Consider the following 27945-nt stretch of genomic DNA (forward strand, 5'->3'; position numbering starts at 1 on the left):
TGTGATGAACTCATCTGCAGAAACTGTTATCATTATTGGAGTTAAATTGCATCAGTCAGATGATTCAGATTTCTGTTGTTTTTATTCGTTAATGTTGTTTCTTTTGTTTTCTCTCAGTCCCAATTATGTCACTCTTAGCATTCTTCTTTCTATTTCTCCATCTAAGATGCATGACCAGAATCAAGAAAAAGTAACAGCTGTGAATTGTTGACAAGAGAGGAAACTAAAATTTAATATTCTGACACAAAGCTGAAACGTATGTTTGGATTGCAACAAGATAAATTGCACAAGTTAGGTAGATAAACCTAAATGGAGATCAAGAGAGAGCGAGAGAGAGAGAGGCTGGGTAAAGAAACGTAGAGCGAGTGTGCGATAAAGAGACAGTGAAGGCTATTTATAAGTGATGCTGTGCTCTACTATCCCAGCGTCTCTCCTCCCCCGTGTGTGTGTGTGTGTGTGTGTGTGTGTGTGTGTGTGTGTGTGTGTGTGTGTGTGTGTGTGTGTGTGTGTGTGTGTGTGTTGCTAAATTGGTCTGATCTGTGATCTCCTTAGACTCGTATAAGAGTATCTAATCATCTAATCTGGGCAACACAAGCACAATGAAAAGGTGCAGGTCAGAAAGTTGGTAAACAAATAGGACACTTTGCCCTCTGAAAGTTTGGCAATAAGATGAAGCAGAGGAATAAAGAAAGTACACAAATATGTATCATATTTTACTATTCACGAGACAGAAAGTGTGTACATAGTACATACATAAGTGGACATGGAGTTTATTTGTGCATGTCATACTATTTATAGAGGTACTGACGTACTCCATCAATACTTTGTTGTCCTCTCTGGGTGGATCATTGTGAGCAGGGCTGAAGATTAATGAGCAGGATTGCTGATTGCAGTTTCCATATTAAGCCCGATAGACCCACTCTATGAACAAACACTCAAAGCACTCTAGAACAAAAGCAATTATTATTACCATCATCATATCCTTCAGGGATGTCATCTATCCAGCGTGTGGAGTTTTAAATGGTATGTATGGTGTTTATAGGTTGATTATAACTTCTTTATACTGTTTGATACGTACATGGTTATATTGTTCATTTAACATGTTGAGGACAAAGGGTTGTGATAAATGTCATTATATTTATGTTATATAAATTGCAGCTTTACTATGTTACACTGATAATGATGATTAATTTGCATTGTACCCTGCACACATAAAAAAAAATTACAAAATAAAAGTCCTGCCCTGCATTCATTGCAGTAAACTAACTGTGGACAGAAAGTAAGAACTGCAACCACATTTAGCAGTACAGCATGTGATACCTGTATCACCTAAGAACAACATGACCAGAGAGGATTCTGAGGTGGCCCTTTACGAACAGCTGCTGTGTTACAATGGCTTTTGACCGCTAGTGTGTGTAATAAACAGCAGCTTGTCTCATATTAACCTCCCTGAACAGCAGCCATTAATAAGGTGGCAAAGTGCCTCTTGTTCTTTCCACTACCTAAAACGGAAAGCATTACAACATCATTTTCAGACAGAGTTCATTCTGGATCTTCATCTACAAGGTGAATTTATTCCATAATTACGAGTGACTAGATCACACTATATGTGGTGTAATGATTTGGATCCCTCTCTGTAAAGTATCTAATATCACACTAATCTGCTTCTTAGCGTATAAAATCCTGACCATTATAATCCCCCCATTTAAGTGATATTACATGACGCCTCAGTGGTGGATTATCACAGCAATCAGTGGAAGGTTTAGGCCACTTTGACCCGCTGAACAAAGACAGGATGGGCTGTGATTGTTCTGTGTGTGCAAAGTAACCAACAAAAGACTGAGGAAGGGAGAGGAACCTGTGGGGTCTAATTGAAGCTGTACAACTCACAGCTGAGAACAAATCTTCAGTTGATAAGATTCAGCCACTGCGCTGTGTCGACGAGTCAAATTCAACTATCGTCAAACATACGCCATCGCGGCATTGTCTGTCTCTAACGTCTCTAAACTGAACCCTGCTACTTTATACGCCTGGTACTAACATGCGATGTGTGTATGGATATGTTATCTTGACAGATCTAACACTTCTCAGCATACATGGCACATCCCACGTCAATGGAAACAATGCTGCTGTAAGGGGCTCTACTTATTTTTCTTTTGCAAAAAGCTACAGGGGTTGTCTGTAGCTTTCTGTCTCCTAAGTGGGCATGTTTGATTTTTTGTCCATGTTTTGTCCAGTCACCCATTTAACACATCCAGCAGAAAAAGAGCAACATCAGCAATCACTGGGAGTTGTGTTTCCACTTAAACAAATGTCATTCTAATACTCTCTCTCCTTTTAGCTCGGCAATACGGCTTTTAGCTGCTAAATGCTCCACTGGGTTTGTTCACCAGCAAGTTGCTAACTTTGTCTGTCAGCTTCGCTGTTTTGTGGGTTCGGGTTTTTAATGTCAAGATCACGGCACCATTACAACACCGTAGCTTTCCTTCTGACTGCAAATAGTTCAATAATGAAAGAGTGAGTGAGCAAGAGGAGAGATGATTTGCAGAATCTTACACTGGTGACGACAGTCTTCCCTTTCTCTGACAAATGTCTCTCCACGTACCCCGATGACAGCAGATCACTGGGAACAGAGAGGAAATAAAAAAAGAGAATTAAAGTTAGAAAATGTGTGATTTTCATTCAAGTGTCACTCAGATATGCAGACGTGCTTGTATTTTATACGATGATTGTATTCAGTCTTGGCAGCACAAAGCTTCAGAGCATCAGCCCGCCTAATTATGACCAGCGTACAGGGACAAGGCTATTTCCAGCACGTAAACTCACACAAACACAATTATACATATCCAGCCTTCTAGCAAATGGCTGTTGTGTGTGTGCGTCTGTGTGTCTATCCGAGGAATGAAGGACAAATGAAGATCAGTAAGTAGTAAAACAAGTGACACAGGCAGAATAGAAAAGAGGCAGGAAATAAATTGAGAGAGAGCAAGGAAGAGAAAGAGTGGCATAAATAAGAGGAAACCAGTCTGTGTGTGCTTTCTCAGCAGAGCTGGACCCAAGAATCCCAACGGAGATACACACTGCAGGCCCAATCTGAGACAGAGATGTATGAGCTATAGTGCACACAAAGCGCATGCACCCACACACACACACACACACACACAGGAATGCGGCATATGAATGAAGAAGGGGCAAATCCCCAGACTATTTTAAGTTCTCAATTATGTGGCCTGAACATGGACACATACTCGCATACATAAACAAAAAGCAGCTTAGGAGTGGATTTTGATTACTTTATAGTTACATTCAGTGAGCGGTGCCAGAGCCAACTGTAATAGGACGCTCGTACACACACAAACACAAACACACACACACTCACACACTCACACACAACACACACACACACACACACACACACATAATGCATTATGCTAAGAACCATTAAAGCCAACATTGTACCAAAGAAAGCCATATAGAAATCAACCAGTAGGCTACAATCAGCATAACAAAACAACCAGAGAGCCATCGATCAACTCCGATTTCCTGTCAACATCGACAAGTAGATGGGATGAATTTTCACCTTGTTAACCAACCAAACACACCAGCCTCATTCTCAGTGTCAATTTATCAGTGTCAAATAAACAGTCTGGAAAGTTCGACGTCACTGCATTAATTAAGATGTATGAAATAAATCAAATTGGAGGAATAGATAAAAACCTATAGTTTAAGCAAGGAGATGACATCTTTGTATTTGTGTTGATAGGATCCATTGAAGAAAAGAAAAAAAGAAATCACGAGACTCATTTAACACTGCTTTATCAATTTATCAACAGAAAATTGATCCGCAAGTATTTTAATAGTGGTTTAATTGTTTAAGCATGTCTGAAAAACATTTCATGATTCCATGCTCGTATTGATGAGAATGTGCTGCTTGCTCTACATTATTGTAAACAATTTGTTGGTGTTCTGAATTGTTGCTGGACAAAACATAAAACGATTTTGTCACCTTCGGACAGAGCCAGGCCATATGCTAACCTAAGCTAAGCTAACCAGTTTATCTACTGTATCTTTGACAAAAGGACAGACTGTTGAAAGCAAAGACAAATCGCTGTAATGAGTCATAATAAGACCGATGATTGTTTCGCGTTTGAAAGCAGACACATGACGTGTTTTTCAAATGATATCTGAGCTTTTTGTTTAGGAAGTAAAAGTTTTCCAAAGATGACATACCAGATATTATTAAAGTGAAACCCTGACATCAACTTGCACACACACACACGCGCACACAAACAAAGGAGGCTGCTTTCTAAGATGACTAATGGCAGTTTTCTGCAGTAATAAAAAAAAATGCAGGGAAAGAGGAGAGAGTGAGGTAAAATGGAAAGAGGGAGAGAATCGCTGTCGAGGAGGGAATAATGAGACAGGCGAAAGGAAAGAGCCGGTGAAAGTTGAAAGAGGATGTGAATACAGAGATCAGGGCTCTAACAGAAATCCCATCATGCAACACCATGACGCTCCCTCCTGAAAAAAACCCTGTATGTGTAAAACAGGCAACCTCCATTGTACACACTCCACACCATCCAACCTCAGATCACACTTCACCGCTGACTACCAACAACATCCTGCAAATTAAACACGCCACGACTCCCGAAACGCAAGTTACAGTTTATCAACATTTTTGCTTCAAAAACAAATCGCTGTCAAAATATTCACACGCTCCTGTGATGAAGACGTTCTGTGAGTGCATGAGAGTCCCTGGGTCACATTAGCCTTTGTTCTGCTGGGATGTGTGTTTAAGATTCAGAGCTCGTGATCTTTATCTGGCCCCACGCTGAGCCCAGACAGGGGAAGCAAGCGAGGAGCATACTGAGGCAGCAAGGCAGCCACACGGGCCTCTAATGGAGGACGCTGATAACAGATTTCAGCTTTAATTGTTATGGGATTTAAATAATTTATTTGACAGACAATGCCGTGAAAACCAGCCTCGACCCCCTCCCCCACGCTGACACACACATAAAAAAAGAGAGAGACTACCCCTCGTCTTTCTGTTAACATGTACACGCTATGTATGAACGCATAACTGAGAGAGACCTCTGACTCTTGCTTCACGACAAAATGACAGAAATTCAAACAGACTTACTCTCATGCGCAGTTTGTATGTGCTCGCTCTCTCTGTGGACATAAATGCTGCAAACCTTCAACATCAATGATGATCAGAGGGAGGCGGTTTGTAAAACGAAGCTGAGGACTTCATTAACAAGAATCAACAGAAAAAAAGCGATGAGGGAAAACAGAAATATAAGCAGTTCATAAATGTAATAAATTACCACATCATTACAAGAGCTTGAAGTAACAGAGTTCTGGTCGATGTCATGTCAGACATATTGACACTGAAGGTGTCAGACCAGATGTGTGGCTGAAACGGAGCCGAAGGGAACAGCACACACATCTCCTGTTCATTTTGTCTGTTACTCTCATTATCTCAGCTCATTGCTTTTCTAAATTGTCTGCTCGTCCTCCACTGTACTGGAGGAGAGTTTTCATGGCTCCGTCGCCGCGGCAACATCTGTTCGAGAGCTGGCGTCCAGCTGGAGGAGATTTCAGAGATGGATCTGCAGACGCTCCACTTTCAGCTTACAACATTTCATAGCCAACCTAGCACATAGTAATCATATCCCTCTTATGCTTTTTTTACAATGAGAAGCAATGAGTGCACTGAGTCTGTATGGTTGTCAGTCACATCCTCCTTCCTTTTAAAGCATTTTGTGAGTTGCTCTGGGTGAAGAATCTGCTGTGGCTCCTGAAGGGAATCATGCACACAAACCAAGTTTCCGTGTGGCCTAAAATTCCTCTCACGATCTGTGTCGCCAGGCACCGCTGTGACACTGGGATGAAAAACAGCACAAAAAGGACAGATTGGCAGGACTAATGTTTAAGTGAGTGAGTGAGAGAGAATTGGCACAAGTTTTGGGGCAGCATTGCTTTCAGGCCGGCCAATCTAGCGCCTTTCAAAGACTCTTCTTAACACACCCAAAGCACACAAATATGAGCAGATATTATTTAGTCAGATTCGTCCACACACGCAAACGCTGTAGTCATCAAATAGACTTCTGCTCCATATATGGATTTATTGCCATTTAACCAAGTAGTAAAAGGGCACTGGCACACAAAAGACTGAACATGTGCTTGTCAGGCGTCCGTAATGAGGATGGGGGAGTGCTGAGGAAATAGACGGGAGAAGTGCGTAAGAGAATATATGGAGGGGGGGGGTTGTTAAGATGGAAAGGTGGATAAGTGAAATAAGGAAGAGAAGGAAGGAGACAAAAGAGTGTGCGTGTGTGGGGGGGGGGGGGGGGGTTCTCTTTTGGGAAAGCTGCAGCTGCTTTCACCTGCCCACCACCCCCTTCTCCAGCCTCGTCCTCTCTCCCACTGAGGCCTCATTACAGGTCTCCAGGCTATAATTCATTCACTTTCCAATCACTTATCAGTCATGCAATTCCACCAGCGCACTAACTGGGATCCTACCTCTTATTGCACAGGGAATACTAGCACTCACAAAAAAAGAAAATATTGAGGAAAAAAAGAGGGAAGAATCAAGCAGGACACTTATATTCCCATTCTCTACCATCTTGGTTCCATTCAGCAGTTGGGTTTACAGCACGCACCGTACAAGCCCAATAGAGTTGACTCCTGAATTATGCAGTGGCCGGGGATGTTGTAGGCACGAGGGAGAACATGCACATCCATATCTGTGACAACATGTGGATTGTTATTGAACTCCACGCCACGTAAACAGGGTTAACAGTGACAGACTTTTGGAGCCCTGTACACTTAGGACCAAGTAGTTATGACTTGTTTACTTTTCATGTTCAGCTGATGAGATATCCCGAACATGATTCTGTGTCTGTGGGTAAATTTGCTCTCCATCGATCCACTGACTCCATCAGACTTTGTGCAGTGGTTAAATAGTTAACCTCTTGACCGTAAAGCATCATTTCGACACAGGAAAAGGAGTAATCTATAAGAGACAATGGTCTTGAGAGAGGCATTAGTATCTTTGCCTGCTGAGAGAACAACAGTCTTTCCTTCTGTCCCTGTCTTCAGCAAGAGTCGGCTCCTGGATCTCTCTTTGTCTCCACTAATCCTGCAAACTGCGTCGAGACGGCTTGACCGAAGGGGGGGGGGGGGGGGGAGGGAGGAAATAAATTAATATAAGGAGATAGGGAGGAAGAATGATGGAGCATAAAAGAGGAGGCTGGTAATTCAATGCTTGACACCCTGCAAAGACTACAAACACAAACCCTTCACATTTTTAAGGATGGAGATGTCCACCACTTTTGTTCAAACTGAAATATCTCTTACTGGATGGATTGCAATGCCATTTTGTACAGACATTAATTTTGCCTAGATGATGAATCCTAATGACTTTGGTGATTCCCTGACTTTTCCTCTAATGAGGTTGGCAATTGTGGTTTTACTGCATCAACTATATGTTGCGGCACTCCGCTCACCCGGGACTGGATCCCGGTGGGTGACAGACTGCTGCATGGCGTGTTCCCACCGTAGCGCACTGGGTGCTGCGTCACCTTTGGTTGGACTGACGAGGCTACTAGTGACACATTATGCACTCACAAGGTTCATTCCCATCCAGTCAAGACATTAAAAGAGAGCCATTTGATTTGTTTATCTCAGACTCCTTCCGCCTCATATAAACTGGGTTTGAGTTTTGTATTACGGCTTGATTTGAAAAATGTGACCCTGAATTCAACACTGTTTATCTGTCCTCAAAAATGCCTAAATATCTCCTGCAGACCAGGGCTTCTGAAGTGTGATATGTCTTCACTAAACATATTCACACACTGTTACTGCAAACATCCATGCTGCTATTTGTTCTTCTAAATTAGCCCTGCTCGCCGCCATATAATTAATCTGTATCCACCTTCCTGACACACACCACAAACTCAGACAAACATGCACTCACTCCCTTATATTACCGGGACATACTGTATACTCACAGTGCTGGTTGTGACGCTGAGCCACTTAGCAAACACAATCTGTAATATACGGTTTGTGAGCATTGCATTTTCTTACAGACACACTCACAAACATAATTCCCAATGTGATAGCTAAAGCTATGTGCTAAAGTGTGTACATGCGTGTGTGTGTGTGTGTGTGTGTGTGTGTGTGTGTGTGTGTGTGTGTGTGTGTGTGTGTGTGTGTGTGTGAGACCAGCCAACACATAGATCAGAGAGAGAAGCACAGCCTGAGGCGATAGAAAAGAACAGAAGAAAGTAGGAGATAGGGATGAGGAGAGGAGAAGGAGTGGTAGCCGGGACTATTTTCTTTTCAGGGTACTCCTTTCAAGTACCTACCTCCCTCGAGCCTGCACACCCACTGACACACACACACACACATCCATACACACTATATCACTCCCTATCTCCTGCACTTACTTAACCCACCCACCAAGACGCAAGGGTGGATGAAGGACATCCACACGTCTCTCTCTGTCCTCTTCTTTCTCTTCATCCTTAACTATTTCTCTCTCTCCATCTCTCTCTCTCACACACTCCCCTCTGTTTTTCTCATTAAGTCCACAGTAAATCAGATCACGCCTCTCTACAATAAATTACAGAACTGGGAATGGAGGTAAGACACAGATGGAGGTGGAAATGGAGGAGAAGAGTGGAGTTGGGTTGTATCAATGTCAGGATGCAGGGAGCGAGACATGGGTGGATGATTAATTATCTTGGAATGGGACATGAGAAAGACTTAAATCACATACGGAGATGTAAGGCTGCATGCACAAGTACGTACAAGCGGCAAATGCATAAATACACAGATGCACAGATAACACCACAACATCAGCACCTTTCACGGTCCAAGGCAGCCTATGCCTCCACACTTTTTAAGCATCAAATAGCCAAAGTCCACTCAAATTAGGACAAAGTTGTGAAGTCAACATGGACATGACGTCAGTTGGATGGCATTTTGATGGGCTTATTTTTATTGTTGGGTAAAAAATATTTTTTGAACCAGCGACTCCTCCCACTATGCAGCTCAAAAACAAGTAGGAGGAGCTATTTTGGTCGTCATAGTTAGTGAAATTAAAATCTTGATAATTTTATGCAAAGACAGTTCGATGACTTTAGAGCACTTTGATGGGCAAGAAACTCCCACAGATCAATCATCGATGCAAACAATGAGCAAGATGTTGGAAATATCTGGTTCTTTGATAATAGAAATATAAACAATATTAATTAATATTAATAATAACGTCAAGCTAATGTACTGCTATAACACAGTAAGCTAGTTGAACTTGCTGTAAGCAGACATTTCAATTCAATATCTGCGGCTTGTGTGATGGTGTTGGGTCATGTCACCGCATACAAAATGTGATTATGTTTTCCCAGCTTTGAGAAGTTTTTTTGTAGACGGCGTGAACCGGTCAGCACCGACACTTTCGACTTGAGTTTTCTACAGCGGCAATATCCACCAGAAGTTAAAAGACAAACAAACTTAAAAATGTTGCTTAAGGTCAATACCAGGTTGTTAAACCTGCAAGAAGAGAAACAATAATGTCTTTCTTTTCTTATTCAAGGTACCCTGTGGAGGTTTTGAGCACTAGTGGCACTATGTAGTTGATTTAGTTTTTATGAGTGAGTCCCCCTTTTGTTTGTATTATGGACTTGCACGGAGACACACACATGGGAGTAAGCAACTGACGCAATTCATAGTCCTGACGCAGTTTTCACGCTGTTGCTAATCTGATCTGATGACAGTAGCACGCAAAGAAAGATGAATGTGCCGTCAAAGGAAAGGAAGAAGGCGACCTAGGTAGCAAACATTGATGAAACAATCCTTGTTTTAAAATAAAAAAGCAGCTTTGCAAAAAACTGAATTTTGCCTTTCTTTGTTTGCCCAATTCTCTTTGTTTTCCTCCTCTTTAGTATTGATCCCCTCTTTTTCCATCTGAGCCTCATTTCTTTCACTCAAGTCTTGTTATCTCTAATTAAAACAACACTTAACGTTCCTCTTCTGCACCTGAGCCCCAACAAGACGACACTCACAAAGACTCTGCAGCAGCTTTTCACATCATATTGACGACTGCAATGTTAATAACAACCCTCTTCACACACACACACACACACACACACAAACACATATGTGCACATTCATCAAACCATTGAACCATGGGATGTTTGGTTAGTTTCTTGCCTAACAGGCAGTTAGAGGGACCACGTGGTTATGTCAGTGCTGAATCCCCTCCAACCCCCACGAACACCATCATGGAGCACAAACACAGCCTTCCTTCACAAAAATGAACAATGCATTTAGCATTTGTGTGCATGTGACCCTCAGCATTTGGATAAAGTATTTGTGTGCATGCAGGGAAAGCTGACACAACAAAGTGGTATTAATAATAATACGAGTGTCAACATGGCACACGAGGAGAGGGAGAAGCCCTCTTCTCTTCATGCTGCTGCAGCGGATTAACGCTGAAGAGGTGATGAAACTCTTTAGTCCCAGTTGGACCTGTCCATCTGCTTTTCTCTGCACTGCATTGTCACACATACATAAACTACATACTGGCAGAACTTAGAAAGACAGAAACTATGCAGTTTATTGAACATGTGCTTTGAATAAGATAGAATAGGCTTTCCAATGAATGGGGTGAATATATGATCAATAGATAGGAACGAGCCTGGTCAATGTTTGTTCAACAACACAATGACTTCAGGCAGGGCAGAAATTCAATATTGTCATTTGATTAACTTTCAATAGATTTGTATCATCACATTGTGATCAAATCATGTTAAACTGTTGCAAAAACAAGCAACTTCTAATTGTGATTTAAAATGTACAGATGTTTACTGTCATTTTGGGGGACATTACAAATTTGATAATAAACGGGGATATATCCATTTATTATCAAATTTGTAATGTCCCCCAAACAGACAGACAAAACCAAATTTCTCTGGTTGAGGACAGCCAGTGTCACCTGAATATTTCCCTTTCAATTCACGATGGGCAAGCCGGAAAACACACACACACACACACACACACACACACACACACATGCCTCTTTAATCTTAAAGCAACATCTATTATTCAGCAAGAGCAGGTGGGACGGGCGGGGAAAAGGGGTAGTAGGGGCATGGCTGAACGGAGAGTGAGTGTGGAGGGTGGGGCAATCAAGGGTGGAGACGTGTATGTGTGTGTGTGTGTGTGTTGTGTAGGTGTGTGTGCATTGGGGTTGTGGGGAGATTTTTAAAAAAAGAGGCAACCCCCATCCTGTGCACATTTTCAGCTAACTCAAGCCCATGAATGGTAAATTGTAGCAGGCCGCTGGAAGACAAAGACAGAGGGGAGGAAAGACCCCATGACCCACCAACCCCCTCCTGACTTCCTCTCTATAGACTGTCACACTTCAGATGGGTGACAACATTTTGCTCCTGAAAGAACTAACGACTGAACATTAACATACTTGATTATTCTCACCATAAAGAACATTTTGTCCAATTGTTTCCCAAAATCCCGACATTTTTTTGTCTCCTCTCAAGGGTTTACCCGGCCTCCTGTGCAGTGAATGCTTGGATAGGCAGCCTGCATGACCCTGAAGAGAAAATGCATCGAAGGATGGATGGATGCTTAAAAATGAAATGTCTGTTAGCATGTGATAATATATTTTTTGAAAAACAATTACTGTCATATAATAGCTCAGCCCATCTAAGTTGCGCCAAGGCCGAAGTTGTCCCTAACCCACTTAACGTTGATCAGCAGGTCGCAAGCAAGACACAGGAAGTTAGCTTGGGTCTTGAGGAGTTGTAACATTTCTTCAAACTAATTAAGTGCAGGTATACACATATGGCACTGCTACGTTCACAGCTTTAATGTTGCTGCTAATTTCAACAATTAAAACGCAAAAAAATGCACAGCAGCAAAGTCAGTCATTGACCAAAATGAGAGAACTCGGTTTTGATACTGGAGGCCAAAAGAAAACTGTTGGCCCATTCAGCTAAAAAGCCTCCTACTCCTGCACCCACGCACACACATCAACTGGGTTTAATCTGTCTGGCATGAAAGCGATCTGTAAACAAAATCAGTGTGGCTGTCAAGCGGGGGATCAGTTCACAGAGGAGTGTGGTAGAGGACGATGATGGTGAGAGAGGAGGGCAGCAAGAAGAGGAATCTGGGGTGGAGTCATTGAGACACAGGGAAACTGGAGCTCTGCCTTACTGAGAAGCCAAAAAAACAAAACATTCCCACAACTTAAACAATACCAATCACGATATACACAGGGCTCCAAGTAAGGACTATTTTCATTATTGATTTATCTGTTGATTTTCTTCTTCTTTTTAATTTTCACAATTTCTTGTTTCATCCAACAACTCAAAGATATTCAATTTGCAATGATGTAAAAAAAAGAGAAGCAGTGGATATTCACAATTCAAAAGCTGAATCCACAAAATCTTGCATGATTAATCATTTAACTGATTCTCAAAATAGATTCAGAATAATTTCCTGTCAATTGACTGATCAATTAATCGACTGATTGTTTAATTTCTTAATATCACAGTTTCCTATGGCATCAGTTTGCTTGTTTTACCAACATTACAAAACCTAAAGCTATTCATTTGATGATCAAATAAAACAAAGAAAAGCAGCAAATCCTCACACATGAGAAGCTAGAACTAGGAAATATTTGATATTGTTTGTTAGTTTTTCTTTGTACTGGCGTATTGTTTCAGCCCTACCAAATAAAAATTTCACATAGTACAATGCTCTGTTGCACTGATCTCAGTCTCTCATTCTTATTCAGAACCACACGTGTCAAACTGTTGCCCGGAGCTGTCTGGATGGAGGCTACTTCACTCTGTGGAAAGCTAAAAAACAGATTTCATTGAAGAGTTTCCTTTCCATCTACATTCTGACGGACCTTTAGCATCACATCCAGTGAAGAAATTATGGAAAACGGTTGCTGTAAGCACACAATGTCACAAGCATGAATAATGACTCAATGTCAAAAACTCGCCATCAAACCAAGTGTTGATGAAAGTGTACGTACATGTGTGAAAGCTTCTGCATACATGTATGTGTGTGTGTGTGTGTGTGCGGACGACACATTTCTATTCATGACTGGTTGATGTGTCACGCAGTGAGCTGCAGGCTTCACACAAACATATCCTCTAAACGTGGGAATTCCTGTGATGTAACGTTTCTCACAGTAGGGGAGTGACTTCCGCTGTGAAGAGCAGGCAGCATCACTGCATGTGTGTTCACAGGCTTTTTTTGTTTTTTTGTTCAGGGGCTAAATGAGACAAACAAGCCACGGTCTCAAAGAGGGAAACGGAAACAAAACAAACACAGAGAGGTTTAGAGAGAAGGACGGCAAAAAGGGTGCTTTTTAAAAAGTGTTGGGTTGAGGCAAAGAGAGAGAGAGAGAGACACAGAGGGCGAGTGGAAAAACAGGAGAGAGAGTTGTTTGTTTCCATCAGCAGTGCTGTGATCAATATCGATGTCTGACAGGGCAGTGCTCCAGCCTTTACCGTAAATCACTTCCTATTATGATGGAACCTCTAAATCATACACACACACAATAACTGACCTGCTGCGAACACACGAGCACACACACACACACACATATACGCACATTCAAACAAATGCCCTCTTCAGCACACACAAGTACTAGATATTTATGACCTAAGAGTACATTATCAAAACCAGGCAACACACAGCAATACGAGAGCAGGAACATATTGACTCTGTCCAGCAGAACCAAATTGCTCAACTTATGCTTGATTAACATAATATGTGCTTGGGGAAGTGTTGCTCAAGCCCAAGAGAATGACGTATGACTCCTGCTGGGATCATTTCGACAAGCATGTGAATGTTTATGGACATTTCGGGAATAAATCTTCATTTAATCAAAAATCATTTTGTGATTGTCAACTAAGCCACAGCATTTTTTTTTTCAAGTGGCAAATTAAAGGTACCTACACATCTGCAATGAAGACGTCAACCAGACAGTTATAACAAGAGATTGGTGGATAGTCAGCGAGCCACAGACACAGATTTAAGAATCCAATACTCACTGGTTCAGTTCCACATCCAAGAGGAATTTGCTGCCAAAAGCGTCGACTTGAAAGCTTGCTTGGGCCACATGGTTCATCTAAAAAAGGCAAAGACGACAGGTTATCTTTTATAACTAAAGACAGTTATTATCATATTCATGGATCAATTCATCATGATATGCAAGGGTCAATTCTCCTCTACATTGATTGATGGCTGCATTGTCTTTTTCAGCACCAACCACCAGTGAGGAGAAGGCTGTTTTAATTAAGCCATCAAGGTCTGTCTTCTTCATCTGAATTTGAATTTCTGCAAAGGATCTCACGCAACACTTGAGCCACAAATTTGAAATACAATTACGCACACTTATGTAAACACGCATATATTATTATTTATCCTGCTGACCATTCATTTCTGTTTACCAGACTGGGTTTGTAACAGTTCCACTGAAGCATATTTTTTACTGGCAGCATTGATATGTATACACAGAAACATACAAAGACACAGTCTTTTCTGACTGCATGTGATTGATTTGGCTGGAGGAGGTTCTGATTGATTCCCAGCTCTGGACACATGTGGTACAGGCTTCATTACACACCCTTGGTCAATGAGAACTCCTCACAATCATTCCTGTGCAGGTCCAGAGGTGTCCCAGGGCTAAGCCAAAACACAGCACACCCTCCCCCAGACATGGCCGGCGGGCTACCTTCATTACAAACCACTGCATGACAACGAGAGGAGGTGGGGGGTGGGGCTGTTTTTTTATTTTCATTTGAGGAGGTGCCTCTGTGCTCACCCAAGGACGACCTGAGCCTCTGAGGTCCCCACTGACCACAGACTATTGTTTGTAGGCGTGTGTCTGTGCGTGGTCAATGCATACATGAGCGGGTAAGAGGGTGTGTGGATGTGAGCACGGCACAAAGGGCAATCCCTTTCCATGGCACACTTGTGATGAAATCCAATCTGGCAGATTGGATCCATGATGGGAGGAGGTACCAGTAATTGTGTTTAATGAAAGTGCATCCCAGCTTGACTGAGCTGGGCCAATATTCTGAAGCCACCACTGACTCTTCTTACATTGATTTCTGAGTTATAGCAGGCCGGACTTTCCACTCACGACTGTCAAAGTATGAGTGTAAGTGCTATCAATGCACTGCACGCAGACTGAGAGGCGGGAAGGCAAACAGACAAACCAACGCACACAGATTCCACTTAAAGAGTTTGTTTTGCCACCAAAACAACATAAGCACTTTGCTGAACTCCACATTGCTCAATCAGCGGTGAAACTGAAAATAGGCAACGCAACAGAAGTCTATAAATAACCTGCAGTGTGTCACACATTTTCAGAACTATTTGACAGATTTGTTTTTAGGCTGTTGATCTAAAAACAGCCAAATAATTGATCAAACTTCATGCACGGATGTCTGCGGACCAGATTCAACTCTCTCTGGAGAATAAGGGACTCAGAACATCAGAACTCAAAGCAAAGCCAGTCTCCTCCTCCTCCTACCCTGGATCTAATCCTGACTTTAAATGTTTATTTTATAGCTCAATCAGAACTTTGAGGCTGTTACTGATTGCCCGTTATTTTTAATAATCATGACTCAATACATTTTTTGGAGTAATACAAACACATCTCCTGAGCTGTAAACTCAGGAATAACACTCTTATCATCACCGGCTTCAGCGAAGGAAATTGACTTAAAATATGAAAATATGAGGTTTCAGGCACGATATGACATGATTTGAGCAAATGCTTTTAAGAATCGGTGTAGAAAGTAAAAACGTTCCGTAGCTCTGCAGAAGTCAGTTTTTCTCCTCGCTTTAAACGCTTTCAATGTGATCAACCTCAATCACAAACCTGTGATTGAGGTTAGTATCGGCTTCAAAAGGAAAATATCCAAATCGAATGGCAGATGGTTCCTGTTAGCTTGTTAACCCATCCGTCCCTCCGTCGGAGGTGTGAGAGAGACAAAGGGTTAACACCTCCCTGCCTGCTGCCATCTGTAGCCCTCTCCACTCTCTGAGCCCTGAATAGGCCGGCCTACACAAACCTGAGCCGCACAAATTAAAAACGCACGACAGCCTTGCCCAATGCTAATTGACTCATCTCTTGAAGCAAACCCAGCAGAAATGCTGCTCCACAGAACTGAGTCAGTGAACACAGTTACAGCTGATTATGATTATTGCTGCAACGGATGTGGACGTCTTTCATTGTTAAACAATGTTGTAATTGGGTTTAGATAATCACAAACAGCTTTCTGCATACTTTGTTGGTGACTTTAGTGGGAGGTCATGTCCAAACTCATTTTAACCCATGCATTGCACGCTTTACCTACAAGCCAACAGTGTTCTCCTTGTTCCAAACACTGGCTACGTTGCAAATAATGGGAAATAACTATGAACATATGTATATTCTTATTTGAATGAATGAATTATCTTGGAAATCAATCCCTCTTTGGAAAAACACATTTCCTGCAGATTATCACAGTCATCCTCAGATATTCAGCTCGTACAGAAAAAAAGATAATGAATTGAGGCAATATTGATATTTCACAGTTAAAAGAAACTGATAATATATCAGTGAAAAGTTTAACACAAACACATTACAGAAAACAACATTTTTGACAAGGAAATTTGGCTATTACAGATTTGCGAACAGATGTACCAAGGTGGGACATTTAACACCTAAATACACTTTAAAGGCACTGCCCTTAGGTGGACAGGCTATGCAACGGCAACACGGTTTCTAAATTGACATTTCTCTAATGCAACTTCTTGGTTCACATCGGCTCTCCTATACACAGATAACGATTTATCTGCGATGAGCTGAATTCTGCTGATAAAATCGTGCACCACGATGTATCAATCGAGCTCCAACAGTTCATCTCTGGCGACTTTCATCGATGACTAAAGTGAAAAATGCTGCTTAATGGGTATCGGTGAGGCAGCTGCTGGGACAGCAACCCAGCTGGACACATAGGATGCAAGTTCTCACTAAATAATGAATCCTCATTGTTGGCCAGATGACTACAGCTGACTCACTTCAGTAAATGTGCAGTGTTGACAGAGTAACAATTGAGGACCAATCAATGTGCAGGAAACAGAGAGCAGCGCATATACACACAGCCTCCAAGCGGACACTAAAACACGGTGTAGGCTACCTGTGTGGAGCCGGAGCTGGCTTTAACCCGGGTGCTGAGCTCATCCTCGGTGATCTGGCTGTGGTTGTGCCTGCTGTAGAGCAGGCGAAGAGGCACCGTGTCCTCCTTCCCGACAAACCTGCCTGCATCGCGAAGAGCCTTCAAGCTCGACAAGGCGTCTCCTGCACAGAGAGGAAAACACTGACTTCATTACCCGTCTGTCCCTCCGTGCGGGAAACAGATACACATTCATCACAAATAGCGCCATCTGAAATGTCGATTGGTCCCATTTCCTTTGATAAACACGAAACAGCTACAGGCTACATATTCGAGATGGAGACCATGAAGTAGCCGAAGCTATAGTAGACAAAACAAACAAACACGGGCCCATTAATGGTGATGTAACGCTTTGTTTACGGGATCATGATTAATGTAATATCTAAAATAGCATCAGTTACCATTTTGGGCATTGGGGCTGCTCTGCTGACCGACGTGCATCAATCCACAGACGCACAAAAGGGAAATCCACCATCGCGGGCGCATCATCAGCATCATCCGCTTTCTCTCTCTCTCGCTTGTTGGAAATTACAAAACAATGCGGTATTCCAGGAGCAGGCTCTCGGGGTCCTGCCTTCGCTAGGGGAGCTTGAAGCCTGGGCTGGTCGTCTGGTTAGCGCAGTCCCTCTGGTTAGGGGCCATCGGGGTCCTTACGAGTCTGAACGCCGAGCGCGTCTGAGCGCACCGACACCGCGCGGATCAGCAGCACGGAGGAGGCGTGGAGGAGAGAGACAGGGAGGGGGAGGGATGTACGGGAGGAGAGGACTGGGGACACCTCCTTAAAACACACCAATATCCAGCGGCTCACTGCAGAGACGCCTAATGCATAAATATGAGCGCGCTGTGGAGACGGGATGGTGAAAAGCTGCAGGCCCAGCCCTCCGCCGACTGGGTATCATCTCGCCTCTTCCACCTTCGTCCATGTTTAATTCGTCCAGGAGCGCCATTCCTGTCCAAAATCTGCCTTTTTGTTATCATGAGTCACTCCATCACTTGTTATCAAAACGGGAAAATGAATAAATCCCTAGTGTCTGGTGATATTGTTTTCGTGGATGTTGTATAAATGTTGTCCCCTATATGGCACAATTGATTGCTTAATTCCTGTCATATTTTCCAGTTCTGCCAAAACAACAAGGAACATGTTCAGAAAGACTTACACAGATGACTAAACCTGGTGTGGACTTGCTCCTGAAGCTGATCACATGCTAATGTGGCTCTGGGAGAAGAGTTCAACAGAAGATATTAATGCCATTTAATGTTTATAATGGATTGAAAACAACCGACTAAAATTATGTGAACACTTAATTTCCCCATTGTTTTCATTTGTTCAATGCACCTTATAATAAACAAACTCCATGTACACTGCAGTTCAAAAGTTTGGATTCGGTGTATGCATGACATTCATGTTTTAAAGAAAAACGGATTTCTAAAATATGCAGAGCCCAGTTGCACCGTGTTGTGGTTCGATAATGGTGGAGGGTCACTTGTGCTTCTTGTGTACTGGAAAACAAATTCAAAATCCAAGTTCCAACATAATTCTCCCCCATCATGCAACACTATGGGGACATCGAACAAACATAAGGTTTAATTATGTAATTATTCTGTTTAAAATGAAAATAACACACTTTAACAGAGGATTCTAACCTTTGAACGGTACAATGACTAATTTATCCAGAAGGTCTGTGTTGTGTTTTGCATGTTGTCCCCGTGTCTGTGTAGTTTCTTCTTCCCACCAGTTTAAAGACATGTAAGCGGATTGATGGCTCTAAATTTGCAGTAACAGTGCAAACATTTGAGTGTGAATAGTTGTCTGTGCGAGTCAGGTGTGTAGACTCAGGTCCCGGCCACCCTGATCAAAGATAAGCGTGTATAGATAATGGATGGAGAAGAAAAAAAAATTATGCGCATTCAGTTTCACCTTTGCCAGTTTATTTGTGCTGTGCTTGTACCTCGGAACACATTGTTGCTCACGTCTTTTTCTTAAAGTCAGTGGCACAGAGACTCCCATTTGACCCAGAGCATCACTTAGAGAGCAGTGTGGGAGAACAAGGCCACTATATGCTAATGCGACAGATGCAGGGAAAAGTGCACTTAGGAAGAATCCTAAAATGTCATATATAATATCAAGTACCACACAGACAATACATATGCAACCATATGTAAACAATCAGTTTTCAAACCACAGTTCTCCAGATTACTGTGTAAAATATTATTAATAAAGCTGCCTTTTCTTAATAAGATGCTCCTTTTCCCTCAACAGTATTCAGTGGAAACGACCGCATAGAAACTAAACGTAAATCTATTGTTAGTCACAGTAGAATTTCAGATTCTCATTTGGCAATAAAAAGGTTTCAGAATTTGTGAAAATGTGTAAAATGCATGTCTAGAAGGCGGCCTCTTTCATACCTCTTTCATACTTTTTTTGGGGGGGGGGGGTTTCTGCAGGTGGCCTTGTATTGTTCATGGTGACTAGAAATGTTCTCTATAAAACTACGATATTTTTTCTTCACAAAATAGATTCAATTCTGTAAAAGGTAATTATTGTGCTGGTTTACCTCTTTCAGGGTTTATATCTTATACAATGCTAAATACCAAATCCACACATCGTAGCTGCCCTTCATCTGACTCACTCTGCTTCTTCAAGCTGCAGAATAATCTAGTGGCTTGTAGAGTCCAAGCCACTAGATTGGCTTGGACTGTGGCATGTTTCAATAATAATCCAGTTCATGTCTCCCTCACTAGTCCTCAAACCCCAGAAATTCCACATCCATTTCATCAGTTGACTGAAACAGGTCCCAGAGCTTCAGCATGAAGTCGTCTGGAATGTCTCTCTGCTTTACGCTTTCAACGCATGTGTCCACTTTCCGTCTCTTTCGTTTATAAACTCTCACCCTCCTCTGTATTTTCCGGAGCGGAGAGAAGCTGTGTGAAGGAAGACTTTCTTCTTCTTCTCTTTCTGAGCAGTTGTTTCCAGTCATTTTGTCAACCGATATGTTTCCGTGGTGAACAGCCTCACACACTGGGGAACCCTGCTTCCTATCAGACTCATCTTGTTGATTTGTTATGACATTAAGGCATTTTAAGGAAGCTTCATTCTGGACAATCACATTATGGAAGCAGGAGGTTGAGCGGTTCACTTTTGGAGTTGTTGTTGTTTGGTTCACCTTGTTGACCGGAGTAACTCTGGAGGGAATAGAGGCAACACATTCACCTCTAGAGGGGGCTGTTTCCATCCTGGGCTCAGGAATTTGAGCCTGCTCAGCTTTTTGAGAGCAAGAAGTCAAAGAATTCTTTCTGCACGGCTGTTTACGTGCAAGAGATTTGTGCTTGGATCTGTCTGGGTGTGTGTAATGGCTCCTCCTCTCGCTCGGACTCAGAGGAGTGGAACCAGTGACTGATCCTATTTGTAAAGTGTCTGCCGAGTAATATCCCTGATTGACAGTCCGATGCTGCTCTTCCGTGTTATCGAGATCTCCCTCGTGTCTTTGCACAGTCGTCCCAAATGGTCCCGGAGCCATCAGAACAGAGGAAACACTGCATTTAAGTCTAAACAGGAATCAAAGAAAAGGTTTTGTGAGTAGAGTGGAATAGAAAGACAAAAATGTAAAAACACATTTATCTACATGTGAACATTTAATGTTGATGAACGTTTTAGAAGGAATGTGGACAAGTTACCCTTTAGCTTTTGTTTGGATGAGGAAGTCGTAGTGCAGAGTTGAAACCAGTTTGTCCACCACCGAGTATTCGTCACTCTTGGAGAAAGCCTTGTGACGCTCACTCTTCAGATGCTGAACAAAAATACAACAAATCACAGTAGCATTAGAATTGTAACACATTTATGCACAAGGACTAGATGCACTGTTGTAACGCTAATTTACAAACCCTGTATGAATATATTGTAATAAACAGCTTTGTACAAGACTACATATAATCTGGAATTCTTTTGATTTAATAGGATGCCATACATACAGTAATCACTCTACTCTGTGTTAAAAACTGAATTACTAGCATCAGCTGTAATAAACGAGAACTTAACACTGTGTGCAAGACCTGGTCATTGCACATGACCAAATACCACCAAAATAATGTCTGAAACACATCTTTGATGATTTGAAGAAAATTGTGGTTAATTCAAACAAATAAGGTGACATATAATCACATTAAATAAGAATAGCTCAATATAGTCATTCAAAACACATAAAAGGTAGTTCTGCTCATGAATGTTCATATTGGCCCTTCAGTATAAGTTATTGTCTTGGTATTGCATGGACAGTTCTCACTTTTACATGCGGTAACTCACCGTTGTGATGTTCTCATATTTGATCATACAGCACTCGCAGTAGCCGCCTCGCTTCTTGTCTTTGTTCTTCTTTCGGCCGTTTGCGAGCTCTTCACTGGCCGAGGCTTTTGCACCTCTGACCCAGAGGTTGCACAAATAAAACCAAACTAAGGTGAAAACTGTCTGGATTGTAGACATTTTGATGAATTTCATTCAGTCTTGATGGGTGGCTCTAAGAGTACCAACTTCAAATTGTGCAGACAAGCACTTTTCAAACCCACAGACCCTTAAATTCTACTCAAGATCCCAAAGTTTCAAAAGATACAAAATGTGTAGAAATGTATGCGGGAATAAAGTTTTGATTGATTGATATGGAAACAGTGTAGACATTTGTAAAAAAAAACATTGTAAACAGTGTGGAAAAATGTAAGTAGTTACTTTATTTTCCACAATGTTGAGTTAGTTTCTTTCTTCACCACACCGTATGAATTAAAATCAAAGCAACGCTATTAATCGAGAACAGACGTCATTAACAGAACTTCAATAAACAACAAAACTGTAAAAGATATAGATTACTGAAAAATACAAAGAGAGCTGGGTGCAAAAGTTAGTTAGTAAAACTAACTTTGCCCCTAAGAGTAATCTTAGGTGGGATTTGGTGGTTAAAATGTATTTTAAAAAAAATAAAAAATACACCGTCTTTGTGAACGTGTGACATACTGACCACATTAAATTAGCTGAAAGCAGAGAAGAATCAACATACCTGCGTCCCGGCTGTTTGTTTCCAGGAAGAAGCTTGTCGTCGACACAGAAGGGAGTGCAGGGAGGAAGCGTCTTCAGGTTGAACTCGGGCATGTTCGGCATGGTGAGGTAGATTGGTCGGTAGTGTCTGTGGAAGGGGAAAGAACCAGAACACAGTCAATAGATGTCGTAAACAACTCAAAGACAGTGCAGCTTCTTTTAGTCTTCTGTCTCTTACCTGCTTGAATCTTCCACCTTAACGAAAGGTTTTGTGATTCGCCCTCCTGGAACAAATATCATTCATAGTCCATTTAAAGTTGAGCATATTTACAAAGCATCAAAAACAATGGAACACATTTCTACCGAAAGAAATAAAAGACTGGTTAATAACAATATTACATTCACCTCTGTATTTCTGAAAGCCTTGCTTTGCTGCTGACTCAGCTTTGACCTATAAATAATAAGCATTTAAAAACACAATTTTACTACGTTAAACCAATCATTTTTAGGATAACAATCCCATAATGTGATTCAATCTTTACAAAAACTCATTTCAGAATTTGAACCCGTAAACCTACACTTGTTTTGACGGCAGCGGTAGCAGCACACCGGGTGCTGACAATCTTTTTTTTCTTCTTAACATATGCGATTATATCTGAAAGTGACATAAAATAACATTATTATCATTTATACATTAAAATAAATAAAAAGGTTGATCAGCTTGTTACGTTATCAACAGCATACCATCTATGTAGACGATTTTCACCCCCCACTCCAGAGCATTTGACAGGATCTTGTTCATTTTCACCCTCTCCTAAAAGCAAACAAATGTGTATAAGCACAGAGAAGACACACGGCAGTTAAAGTTCCTCACTAAACTCAGTTTTGATCTAACAAACCTGCTCTTTCACCACTTTCTCCACCAAAGACTTCCCTCGACTTTGTGAGGGTTTTAAGTTTTATTTCATGCATTAAGTGTCTGTGAGATGGGGTTTGAGGAATGTGCAGGAGTGGGGGTGGTGTGAAAGTGGCAGGGAGAGGTGTGAAGTTCAGGACAATGGGGCATAGGCCCAGGTGGGGCTTGTTGGACTTCAGCCAATCAGTGAGCTGATCGATGAGCTGAGGAATGCAACTTTGAGGGGACAGAGGGTTTGAAGCTCTGGGGGATTTCAGATCTTCTGCTGGCCACCGAGGAGGCAGACCAGCCTTCTGGGTGGCTCGGATTGGATCTCACATTTGATTTTATATATATAGGTTTGTTTTGTTAATAATTGTGTGATTCGGTTTGTAACTGTTTTTATGCTTCTTGGATAATAAATCCATTTGATTTTTACTTTAACCTGCTGTTGTGTTTTGGAGGCGATTGAGACAGCATGGCTGCAAAGGGGGGGGCGATTTCTCCCTGTGTCCAGAAGTTGTGGCCTTAACAAATTTGGCACCCCAGATGGGACTTGACGAACTCTAAGACGGGGATGTGGGACCGCGGATACTTTCGGAGTGTACACGAATAAAAGGTGAGCAGAGCCATTTTAATAAAAATCTGTTTTGGTAATCTTAGCTGAAAGTGTTCACGGACCGCATAGACCCTTAGGGCCGCATCTGGGCACAGAGAAAGACCGCAGAGTAACCTGTAGCTGGAAAAGTGCATTCTCCTGACATTTACGCTAAATAAGACCTCAGAGAGGCCGGGTTAGAGTCCCGCAATGTGCTAAATAAGACCTCAGAGAGGCCGGGTTAGAGTCCCGAGGCGGGGTTGGAGTCCCACGCTAAATAAGACCTCAGAGAGGCCGGGTTAGAGTCCCGCAATGTGCTAAATAAGACCTCAGAGAGGCCGGGTTAGAGTCCCGCAATGTGCTAAATAAGACCTCAGAGATGCCGGGTTAGAGTCCCGAGGCGGGGTTGGAGTCCCACGCTAAATAAGACCTCAGAGAGGCCGGGTTAGAGTCCCGCAATGTGCTAAATAAGACCTCAGAGAGGCCGGGTTAGAGTCCCGAGGCGGGGTTGGAGTCCCACGCTAAATAAGACCTCAGAGAGGCCGGGTTAGAGTCCCGCAATGTGATATGGAGAATACAGCGAAAAAATAAATAGCCTGTTAAACCAGAGGCAAATATAAGGGTGGACTAAATTGGGGTTCCTTGAAAAAGGCAGTTTTTGCCAATTAAAATGTGATCAACTTGGAGTGTGCTTAGAGAAGAGAGAGAAGTGAAATGTATAATGAGTTTGTTGGACAAAATATACTGCTGTCTCTGTTTCTCTGTCTCCCACACAATCTGAGTTGTAAAAGGTGGAGATTGCACATGTGTTCTGGTACGAGGACCAGGAATGGTGTGAAAGGACATGTCTGACTGGCAGCAAGTCAGACTCAATTCACTGACTTAAAAAACAGCGATGATCCTGGCAGCAGAGCTGGTTACACCCACTGAGACAGCGGCTTCATTAACCCCCCTTCCCCCAAACCACTCCACAACCCCCAACCGGAAAGGACAAAGGCACTGGCAAGCTGAGCGGTGTCATGGACAGTTCTCTTCACCACCCACACGAGAACGAGCTACCTGAACAGTCACTGCACTCACAGACTCACCTGAACTTTTTGACAGAGATACACACTTACATGAGTGAAAAGCAAATTCCCCACCATTGGACGACGAAGAAACACCCAGAACTATGTGACCTTAGAGGCACAATGTGTTGTCTGCTGTTTTTAGCATGTAATTTGTAACACCTATTCTGCTTACACATCATGATGACACCTATGTGTAAAGAATAATCCTTTTCCCTCAACAGCTTGTACTTACTTTAGCAATGCCACACGAGAACTGTTATAAATGCTTTTAATATACAGGGCAACCAGTTATGAGTGGATGATGCATTGATGGATACAACTGTTTCATGTACTCACTCTGAAGAGTGAGTAAAGGGGGAATTGTGAGGGTTTTAAGTTTTATTTCATGCATTAAGTGTCTGTGAGATGGGGTTTGAGGAATGTGCAGGAGTGGGGGTGGTGTGAAAGTGGCAGGGAGAGGTGTGAAGTTCAGGACAATGGGGCATAGGCCCAGGTGGGGCTTGTTGGACTTCAGCCAATCAGTGAGCTGATCGATGAGCTGAGGAATGCAACTTTGAGGGGACAGAGGGTTTGAAGCTCTGGGGGATTTCAGATCTTCTGCTGGCCACCGAGGAGGCAGACCAGCCTTCTGGGTGGCTCGGATTGGATCTCACATTTGATTTTATATATATAGGTTTGTTTTGTTAATAATTGTGTGATTCGGTTTGTAACTGTTTTTATGCTTCTTGGATAATAAATCCATTTGATTTTTACTTTAACCTGCTGTTGTGTTTTGGAGGCGATTGAGACAGCATGGCTGCAAAGGGGGGGGCGATTTCTCCCTGTGTCCAGAAGTTGTGGCCTTAACAACTTGGAACAAACTGAAAGTCAAAAAAAGAAAATCTATGATATTAATACTTCGTGAAAATGATCAAGAAGGGAATTGCACAGGCTAGATGTGAAATAGACCTAAAAACATGTCTGCACTACAGCTGAAGAATGAACGTGAACTCACCGTGTCTGTTTGGCCTTGAGACTTGCTTCTGATGGTGTCCCGGTTTGCTCGAGGGAGGGGTGAACTTGGGCCAGATTTCGGGCTGGGAACAGGAGAGTCCTGTCTGATGCAGTGCACATACCGAGCCTCCCTCTTGTTGGACACCAGATATTTGATTTCCTTACTGAAGAACTTTTCAACAGTCTGAGTGACAAACGAGAGAAAACAGGATCGTCTTTTTAAAGAAAGCTTTAAGACTTTTAGAAAAGTTCATTCCAGAATAACAACTGCAAACACAGAGTATATCATCAGTGATTTGCAGGGATGGGAACCAATCTAAATACATGTTTAGTACTAATCGAAATGTGTCCATGACAGAGTTTTGAAAACTGTCAAGCACAAAAGCTGGCATTGAATATCCTCAGTCTGATTTGTAATCTAATTTACTCCGATATTTTCTCTGCCACTAATATTTCAAAATGTCAACTAATACCCAGCACTTCTATCGTATTGCAATCATCATAAATAGTATCATAATGTAGAAAAAAATAAACCTTGGTAAGTCTGGTAAGTGCAGCGACACAAGAAGAATGTTTAAAAAAATAAAAAATAAAATGATATACAGAGTTCAAAAGAGTTCAAAAAAAAAGAAAACTATGCAAGAGCAACTAAAGACAATATGCTACCAAACAGAGGAGAAAGCTGGGGGAATCCTGGAGGAAATATAACATTACTTGTTGTGAATAACTCTGTAACTTCATAGATATGTCGAGCTGGTACAGGAGAAATGACAAAGATCCAAACCTTTTCTGAAAGCCACAACAATAGGAAAAATGTGTGTGTTTTCTCACCCCTCCCAGGTCTTTGATGTCACTCTCCAATATCTCTGCTATCCTGTTTGAAGGCAGATCCAGGAAAAACACTTTCCCAGCAAAAGGTTTGACTTGAGCAGCAGAGGACACACATGTTGGCTTAGCTTGGCTCAGCATTGCTTTGTCACCAGTGCCGACTCCTTTCCCTGCAAAGTACAGTTCACAGGATGAGGGAGGGAGATTGACGAGCCCCCTAAATATCAGCTGAAGAGCTTGAATAAGTGGTCACTACTCAATATAGTGACCAATCACTTTAAACCATTCATTACATTACTGATCAATGATCTAATCATTAAGTTGGCGTAACCCTTACGTTTCAAACGTAGCTAGCGTTAACTCGAAAACACGGAAACAGACTTTGGTTTTAAAAATAAAAGTTTAGTGTAATATGGTGGTGTTAACGTTAGTAAATAATAACATTAACGTACCTTGCCATTTGGGTCCTGTTTGTCTCTGGGTGCGTTTCGGCTTCATTTTATTCTCTTGCATTGAGATAATATGTTTGTATTGTCTTGAGTCAACATGGAAGTCCTTGTTTGTCCGCTGTGTGTAAACAAAGAAAGGGTTATTTACAAAGGGGGGCCTGAAAACTAATACATGAGCAGTGTAACGTGCGTCTATAACTGTTAGTTAGTGCTCACTGCTCCCGTTACTAACATTTAACTGTAAGTTACCGTCTTAACGTTGGTTATCGTTTCCCCGGCGGACAGCTTTGTCGGTTAACGTTAGCTGCTTTGCGCAACTTACGCTACATTATTTCGTGAGCTGAAATTTATAATAATAATAATGTTGAAACGTTTGCTACAGCAACGTATGCATTGGCAGGGTGTTTTACAACTGTTAAGACACGCGCTGGTCAGTTTACAATTCACAAACACGTATCTTTCCCGCTTTAAATCCAATGGTGGAGGAGGTCTGTGTTGCCATGTTTGACACTTTCTGGTCACGTGGTACTGTCCCGTTCAAATGCATTAAGTTCCCAGTTCATACTCACATCAGCTTTGTAAAAATATAGAGTTCAGATTGTTTTTCTTAAAAAATAACTCCGTCTTCGGTGAACGCTTTCTGTCGTCCCTACTGGTTTTACGGAAACTCTTCAACCCTGGCAACCTCAGAAATAAGTAAATGCTCTCTTTGAGTTTGAATGTGATGTTTCCACATTACTGTAAAAAAAAAAAAAAAAAAATAGATAACGTTGCGTTAAAAATCTATAGCTAAAATAGTTTTTTTTACAACAACATTGTA

General features: G+C 42.0%; 2 protein-coding genes across 3 annotated transcripts in view; both read right to left on the reverse strand.

Moving 5' to 3' along the window:
* adam22 (ADAM metallopeptidase domain 22) overlaps positions 1-17934 on the reverse strand; it is a 54975-nt gene extending 37041 nt beyond the window's left edge. For both annotated transcript variants that reach the window (XM_079275358.1, XM_079275357.1), the window contains exons 1-4: positions 17674-17934; positions 17237-17397; positions 14097-14173; positions 2557-2623 (exon numbers count right to left, since the gene is read on the reverse strand). In XM_079275358.1, the coding sequence (XP_079131484.1) occupies positions 2557-2623; positions 14097-14173; positions 17237-17397; positions 17674-17770 (402 nt within the window). In that variant the 5' untranslated portion in view covers positions 17771-17934. The remainder of the gene's footprint in view (positions 1-2556; positions 2624-14096; positions 14174-17236; positions 17398-17673) is intronic.
* Positions 17935-19201: 1267 nt separating this feature from the next.
* dbf4 (DBF4-CDC7 kinase regulatory subunit) lies at positions 19202-27766 on the reverse strand. The gene is made up of 13 exons (XM_079274563.1): positions 27695-27766; positions 27129-27243; positions 26680-26846; positions 25850-26032; positions 23192-23248; positions 23037-23106; positions 22871-22947; positions 22698-22743; positions 22531-22576; positions 22315-22440; positions 21573-21687; positions 20948-21060; positions 19202-20818 (listed from the first exon to the last, which is right to left on the reverse strand). Exons 2-13 carry the CDS (start codon positions 27187-27189, stop codon positions 20011-20013), a joined length of 1869 nt encoding a protein of 622 aa, XP_079130689.1. The 5' UTR covers positions 27190-27243; positions 27695-27766; the 3' UTR covers positions 19202-20010.
* Between the last annotated feature and the right edge of the window lie 179 nt (positions 27767-27945).

Source organism: Melanostigma gelatinosum (genome assembly GCF_949748355.1).
Source record: "Melanostigma gelatinosum genome assembly, chromosome: 9".
In the NCBI taxonomy this organism is placed as follows: domain Eukaryota; kingdom Metazoa; phylum Chordata; class Actinopteri; order Perciformes; family Zoarcidae; genus Melanostigma; species Melanostigma gelatinosum.

Bases quoted from the DNA above. Each gene is read 5' to 3' on its own strand.
- dbf4 (XM_079274563.1), bottom strand. From the start codon at position 27,189: ATGCAAGAGAATAAAATGAAGCCGAAACGCACCCAGAGACAAACAGGA. The intron at 26,033-26,679 runs GTGAGAAAACAC...TTTGTCACTCAG, and splicing joins ACATCAAAGACCTGGGAGGG to ACTGTTGAAAAGTTCTTCAG. The intron at 22,744-22,870 runs GTAGGTTTACGG...TATTATTTATAG, and splicing joins CCGCTGCCGTCAAAACAAGT to GTCAAAGCTGAGTCAGCAGC.